This window comes from Sylvia atricapilla, chromosome 5 (assembly GCF_009819655.1).
Source record: "Sylvia atricapilla isolate bSylAtr1 chromosome 5, bSylAtr1.pri, whole genome shotgun sequence".
Lineage (NCBI taxonomy): Eukaryota > Metazoa > Chordata > Aves > Passeriformes > Sylviidae > Sylvia > Sylvia atricapilla.
The window spans coordinates 2,103,450-2,110,853 of record NC_089144.1 but is presented as its reverse complement, the minus strand read 5'-3'; the positions used below and the strand labels follow the sequence as shown (position 1 = coordinate 2,110,853).

Genomic DNA, 7,404 nt, shown 5'->3' with positions numbered 1-7,404 from the left:
TCTAGTGTGCAACACTGGTGACTTGACACAACCCATAGCTTAGTTATAGTGGTATATAGTCCAATGGTTTCATTTTTTCCAATGCAAACATGAAACTGCACTAAGAGATGGGCTCAGGTAGTATCCTCCACAAAGGCTCAGGTGCAGCTGAGAAAGATTTCAGGTGTTTCTCAGGAGACTTCCCAAGATGCAGCCATCTAGTGGGTTTTCACTCACAGAAATCCAGGACTATGTGTCTGCTTGAAAGCTTCAAACCACATTTATTGTAAATTCATGGAAAAAGGAAAAAAAAAAAAAAAAAAAAAAAGAAGAAACCACAGGCTGGTAAACTGTTACATCTCAGTGTAAAGGACTTGTCCAGTGATGTGCAGTCAGATATTAACAAGGATATCTAAATAAGCAACAACTTCTCAATATAAATCTCATTAAATAAAAAAAGAAAATTATTTCCATATTTACAGATTACAATGTAAATGGATCCTTAAAGCATTATTTTGTATTTAGCGGGTTTATTTCTTTGAATTAACGAGAAATGGCTTGAATCTAAGAGTGTACTTTGGAAACAGCGTTCTAGACAGTCTGTGTTACCAGTGAAAGGAAAAGCAGCCTCCCCTCGATCATTGCTCTGCTTCTTCTGTCCTCCAGGCTTTCACCGAAGGGCTTCTGGCACTTCCACCTACGAAACAGGGGTGGGAAGGGCATATTCATTACATTTGCTAATGTAATGTACAGTCTAAATGGCAAAATACCTGAAGTTCTTGCCAGACATACACTGCCAAGAACTCTGTGCTACACATCATCTCCCACAACAAGGGTGAGCCTGGGAAAGGAGCTCACTTTCTGTCAGAATCACAGTCAGACAGAAATCACTGTGCTGAGAAAAGCCTAATCAGGGGGAAGCCTCTTCCCAAGTGCTTCATTACGCTCACATTTCTAAGCTTTTCTTTAACTAAATGCGTGTACTAAAATAAACCGAGCTTGTGCTATATTTGGACCACAATCAGTTACTGAATTAGGATCTCTTACTTACCCGCCTTAATTGCTTTATGCTGCTTGCCCGAATTGCTTCCATAAGGTTGTCGTGGAGAGACCTCTGTGGGGTGGATGGCCGGGTGGAGGGTCGTGAACCCTCCTCTGATTTTCTGTCTGAGACTGATTTTAAAGAATCTTTAATTTCTTTCAATATGCTGTTCTCATGTTTTCTGCTTTTTTTGCCTTTTTTCTTTTTCTGTCCATTATGTAAGGCTTTTTTGGAGCTTTCTTGCTGTTTGATGACTTCAGCTATATTCCTGGTAGGTGCCTTCTTCTCTGGAATAACTGGAGGAGGAGGAGGAGGAGGGGGAGGTGGGGGTGAGGGGGGAAGGGGAGGTGGAGGTGCAGGTGCTGAAGGCTGACATTTCCCTGGCACTGCTTTCTTAGGGAGCTTTGGGGAAGACCATGGTGAGCTTCTAGGTGACACGTAAGGTGAGGACCGAGGTGTCCCCTTCTGCAAAACTTTGGTCTTTGGGTTGACAGCTCCATCACAACCTGACTCTTGCTGCCGCTGCTCCTGCATCCGCTTTTGCCTTTGCTTATCCATATTTCTTGTCAGGATACTTGTCATGCTCATTCTTGGGCCAGCGAGGTCAAAGTGGTACCCCAGCTTTACCAGAGTGGTGTTCTCTTTCAACAGTTTGACTATGTCCATTTCCACCTGGCTGCCCATGATGTGCCTCTGGTTGTGGAACCTCAGTTCTGTTAGAACCTTGTTGTGCTGTAAAGCTCTCATGATGGCCAGCACGCCTTTGCCTGTGATAAAATTTGACTCAATATTCAGACTAGTTATATGCTGATTAACCTTTAACATACCAGCAATGGCTATTGCCACGTTGTCATCAGCATGGGTGTTGGCCAAGCTGAATGACTTAACCACTGTGTTGTCCCTCAGGGCTTGAGAAAATTGTATGAGCATCTGTGAAGTGATGTTTTCAATGTTGTTCAGGTTGACCTCTGTGGTGTCAGGGTCGTTGCTCCTTACTTTTTCCAAAGCATCTTCAATAACTGTTGGATTTCCACAGGGGTGGATGGCACTGCTTTTTAAACCCCGATTATCACTGTCTTTTCCATCATGGCCATTGAGGAAGTTTTCATCATCCTTTGCACCATTACACTTTTTGTGCCTGATGTGGTCAGAACGCCTTCCAGCTGCAGCATTTTGCTTTTCCTCAGTTTCATCATCACTCTCATCTTCGTCTTCCTCCTCCTCTTCTTCTTCATCATCCTCTTCAGTATATGCCTCCTCAGACACTTCACTATTGCTTTCTGTGAAACATTCTTCTTGAAGTTCTTCTGAATTGTCTTCTTGCTCAGAATCCTGAACAAGAATGTAGGTGTGGGTGTTAAACATGATTGAAGTAATGTAGCTACTGCCTTTTGGCACAGGAACGATTATACTGACACTATATAAGTTAACATTGAAATCTAAAAACAAACAAATACAGTTAGGAGAACAGAAAATGTTTTACCTAACATCTTTTTAACATTGTTTCTTTTACATTAATATAGCATAAATTGCAACCACTTTACCAATGTCAGCGATTTCTGCCAAGAGAAAACTTGATACAAGGTATTACAACACAGACACCAGGTTTTCTATGTGTTGAGATGTCTACAAGGAGATATCATTTGGATCCTTGACAGCAGAAACATAAGACAACAATTTCATAATGAACATGAGCAACAAGCTTCTTCATTTCATGAGGATTAGACATCTCAGACTCCCTTGCATATGGCAGTATGTCTAAAAAAAAATTAAAGGTTGCCATGATGTAAACTACAAATAGTGTCTGCGTGTGTAGTCTTGTATACCAGCACCCAAAACAACACAGAATTACAGAAGTCATGTCAAAAATACTTTGGATGTACTGCATGGACTGTACATATTAATAAACTATTTATGAAGAAAGGATTGAGATGCCTTCCCAGAGGTAACATGTAACCACATGTCAATAACCCCTGAATTTCTTTGGGTTTGTCAAGAGCTAAGCCAGTGCTCACAGTCTGCTCCCATACTGTAAATTGTTATAACTCATTATCTACAGAGCAAATGTGTTGTTTTTCTGAAACACAAGGTTATTTTAGTGTGTTTGGTGAGTACCAGGAAGGCAAATTTGGAACCATGCCCCAAGGCTCTGCTTGCTGCCTTTAGAAGTTATGGTGGCAAAAGTTCTCCTCTGCAGAGGAGAAGGAAAAGGTCTTCACCCCAGGAAAGCCTCACTCTCCACGTGGAGGACTCCAGTAGTGCAATGGGGATCTATGGGGCATGACAGAACCCAGAATCTGCAACAAACCTTCAACCTCTTGTTCAAAAAGATCTTCCATGCCATGTTTTGTCAACTGGAAAAACTATAGGTACGCATTTTTTTTTTACAATTGTAAATGTAAATTTTCACTTTATAAAATTTGTAAATTTTCAATGAATATAATGGTTCCATATGCACTACTCTGGCAATATTTATGTTTTAATCTCTGCAAAATGCTAGGGTATTTCCCAAAGTGAGTACACTCTGCAAAGACACAGCAATTCTGTTTCTGGAAAACCAAAGTGTTACTAAGAGGACAGCCTATTTTTAGACAACCTGCGCAGTTTTAGGTTTGCTCAGTTATCTAAGGTTCTGAAAATAGAGAACTGTTAAAGTGCATGGCACTGTTTCACAATTTGCAGTAGAATTCTGTGCTGGGATATATGCAAAAAAAGATGCCAATTGTAACATTTGCAGAACTATGACTCAGTGAAACAGGACATTGAGCTGTTTCTGCCTGATGCTCCTGAGCATTCAGGACCTGGGGGTCTTGCAGGGTGTGATTACACTGGCCTGCACACAGAGATCTTGCAGGACCCAGCCCCATTGCTTCTCCTGTAGAACAGGTGCAGAAAGGCCCTAAAGCTGAGAGATACTGTGCTACCTATAGGCTTATTAAGGGATTAAGATTTATATCTCTATCTTCTATATATGTGTAGGGCTTTAAAACCTCAAAACATTGGGTATCCAAATCCCTGTCTTTATGGCTTTGGTTTTATATCTCAAGGAATATATACTACAGATGATCAGAAGGAGGTGCCTTTAAATACACTGATATGTTTAATGATGCTTGATGAATAAAAACATACTTTTTTTTTTTTTTTGAGTGGCATATCTGAGGTCAAAGGCAGAATTTAGTTGTCTGTCATGTACATTGTCTGGTGTCATAATAATCTGCAGGATAATTTTGAAATTGAATACAGAGACGTGTTCTTACTGTGGCAGCACTGTGGTACAGGACTGCTGCAGGCAGCCTCTAGGGCTTCACCTTACTTTGTGGGAGTAATTTTATGAAAAGTTAGGACTAAGAGAGTCAATGCAGAGGTAAATGTCTCTGGAGGACAAGTTATTCACCCTAAAAGGCTATCTGCAAGTTGTTTGCCTTTGGACCAGCTGATCTGTCACCACTTACTATAGAAGGAGCATGAATAACCATCTTAGATAAAGCTGCATAATTTCCAGACAGTTGAAAGCAAAAAGAAAATTGTTTTCATGGAGCTTTCTTATTGCCATCAGTGGAGAGAGTCTTTGTGACTTCTGTATCAGCATATCATCCTTTTCTTATTTCAGGATGCATTCGGGAAGTTTTTCCTCAGATCAAAAAGTGTAGAGTCTTTTGCCAGGACTTGGAGGTTTAGCCAGTACCCATCATTAATGCTTTATATACATGGAAAAAAAAAAAAAAAAAAAAAAAAAAAAAAAAAAAAAAAAAAAAAAAAAAAAAAAAAAAGGAAGATCCTGCCATTGTATAAGATACTGAACTAAAACTGTTCAACAGGTTTTTTAGAACTGCCCAGGTTTCGAGTTCCAGGCTAAGCTGGAAATAAACATTAATCTTGCCATTTACTCTCTAGGACTGACAAACAGGGAGCGAAGTCGATGTCTGCAAGCTGATACTAATGGTCTGATGACAGCTACTGGTCTGTGCTCTTGCCTACAAAGACCTTATACCACCATTCACAAACAAGAGAAGGTACTTACATATAAAAACATTCTGAATATTGCAGGCTAATTTAATCCATCTGACTTTCCTCTAGGAGGATATTTTATCTAACGTATAAACTGCAGTTATTTTCTTGCAAATGAAATAAGTTCCTGAATCAAGGCTCTTAGAAGTTTTGAGTTCAGTTTTGCTGTCTTTGCCTTTGTTGTATTACCTTCTGCTCAAACATGGGGAAATGTGTCCCTATAAACACAGTTAGAACTTGGTATGAAGCAGTGCTTAAAAATTCCCAAGTCCCCACTTTACACGGAGCCACCATGAAAATAGAAGTTGCTTTTTGGTCGGGCTCAGTCTCACATATACTTTTAGCAAGGATCAAGAGTGCCAATGTGGACATCAGCTGAGATGAGAGTCCTCCCTGCTTGCCAAGACAGCCCTTCATTCCCACTCAGCTGTACTGCCCATTTATACTTCAGGAAACAGCTTTTATTACCAACTTTTTTATTTTTGGGGATGAGTTGCCTAACAAACACCATTGGTTGTTTTTTTTTTGGGAATGCAGTTAAATGCTTTGATTGATGACTCTATCCTAGGCCACTTTTTAAATAATGTACAGCTGCCCTCTGACAACAGTTGCCAGAAGACTCCTGAACCATGCCAAGGATCCTCAGCAGGAACAAAGCAACACAAGCTGCTGACTGCAACACAAGCTGCTTTCTTCCAGCGAGCACAAAGCCTTGCATCCGCTTACTCACCTTCTGAAATAACATGTTTTCAAAATTATCCTCCTTACATGCTTCTCAGCAGTTAATACTGGCTGGTTTTTAAGGAAGGGAAAAGGCATTTTGTGTAGCTTTCTTAAAAAACCAAATGCTATCCAAAGGCCCCCGTATCTACCTATTAATTTCTAACATTTAAATTTTTTGCCTTTTTTAATCGCTAATGATAGTTTTTATGGCATATTCTTCTGCTCTGAACTGAGCACTTAAGGTACCTCCAGAGAGAACAAAAACTCTCTGAGCTAATACTCAGCACTTTAGCAGGCACAGAGGTATGGCTAACAATGTTCTTAAAAATGCTACAGGAGACTGAAGAGAAATTAAATCAGTGAAATCACGCCAATGAAGGATAAAACCAAATATCTACAGGAAACAGCAAATGCCTCAGCATCTTACCTTCTCGCATGCACCCAACCTCTCTTTTTCTAGGAGTTTCTTGGTCTCCCTCTCCCAGTAGGCCATCAGTGCTTCCCTGCTGAAAGTCCCTGTTGGTGTTTTCTCTGTCAGGCTCTTCTGCCGTTGTCCCACTGGAAGGTTACGGTCAGGCTCTATGTCCTCCAGCTCCCGCTCCAGCTCCTTCAGCTCCTCTTCAGTGAGAGAAGCCAGGAGCTCGTCTTCATCGATGTCTTCATATTTACTGAGCTCTCTTCTGTACCCAAAGGTAGACATGGTCCTGCTTGGTCAGGCTGGTACAAAGCTGAAGTGACCAGGCATTCAAGAAGGCTGAAGCAAGCAAGCTGTGTCTCCTGTGGTCAGCAACTGTTTCCCTGCATAGCCAGAGGCACCCTTTTAAGAGTAATCATTGGGGGCTTACGACAATGCATGAAGGGATGAAAGCATGCTCCGTTTTAAGCATCAGACGTCAGCTAGACATCTGAACAGCAAGAATGTCCCAACACTAATGTTTGCAAGTCCCTTAAAGAGAAGGATTATTGACACACTGGCCATGGCCATATTTAGAACAGGCAGCTAGTGGGAGAATACCAGCCCTGCAGACGGGGGGGGGGGCGGCACCAAATAAAACCCCGGGCGCACTTACACTGGCATCGTGTCCAAATTGCAGCGGGGAAAGAACAATGAAAAGCCATTTAATCCTGGGCTGTCATAGGGGCTGGAAATAAAACCCCCTTGCCGATGTTTGGTGGACTTCCTCTCACTTGCACAGTTCCCTAGAGGAATGCTGTTGTCCCCCCGAGGTGTTTGCAGGCGGGTGGGATGGGGGCAGAGGCAGCCAAGGGGGAGCTCGGTGTGCAGTAGCTGTGCAGAGCGTCGCATGTCGCCTGCAACAAATCACACAACTGGATTCTTCAGTAGTTCCCTTATTTTATTTTTTTTTCCAGGACCATCAGAGTGAGAATCAGCTGGACATGTCCATTTGGAGCACCTGTGAGATTTTTGGTTTTTTTTCACGTGGAGAATTGTGCTCTGCTGGAGGGAAAGGACAGTCACCCAGAGATTTAAGGGTAACAAGCCCTGGGTTGTGCCTTCATCACTTCTGACAGGCCGAGCAACTGAAGGCCTCTAGTGGCTATTCTTTTAAGGGCTGCTGCTCACTGTCACTGACTAATGTGCAGTTGGAGAGTGCCCTTCAATTCTTTATTCTAAATGTACACCTACATTA

General features: G+C 41.8%; 1 protein-coding gene across 1 annotated transcript; it reads right to left on the bottom strand.

Annotated features, from left to right (window-relative positions):
- Nucleotides 1-235: 235 nt before the first annotated feature.
- LMOD2 (leiomodin 2) lies at nucleotides 236-6,984 on the bottom strand. Its single transcript, XM_066318573.1, has 3 exons — nucleotides 6,180-6,984; nucleotides 1,031-2,353; nucleotides 236-676 (listed from the first exon to the last, which is right to left on the bottom strand). Exons 1-3 carry the CDS (start codon nucleotides 6,450-6,452, stop codon nucleotides 650-652), a joined length of 1,623 nt encoding a protein of 540 aa, XP_066174670.1. The 5' UTR covers nucleotides 6,453-6,984; the 3' UTR covers nucleotides 236-649.
- Between the last annotated feature and the right edge of the window lie 420 nt (nucleotides 6,985-7,404).

Bases quoted from the DNA above. Each gene is read 5' to 3' on its own strand.
- LMOD2 (XM_066318573.1), bottom strand. From the start codon at position 6,452: ATGTCTACCTTTGGGTACAGAAGAGAGCTCAGTAAATATGAAGACATC. The intron at 2,354-6,179 runs GTAAGATGCTGA...ATTCTTGTTCAG, and splicing joins GGTTGGGTGCATGCGAGAAG to GATTCTGAGCAAGAAGACAA. The intron at 677-1,030 runs GTAAGTAAGAGA...CCTGTTTCGTAG, and splicing joins GCATAAAGCAATTAAGGCGG to GTGGAAGTGCCAGAAGCCCT.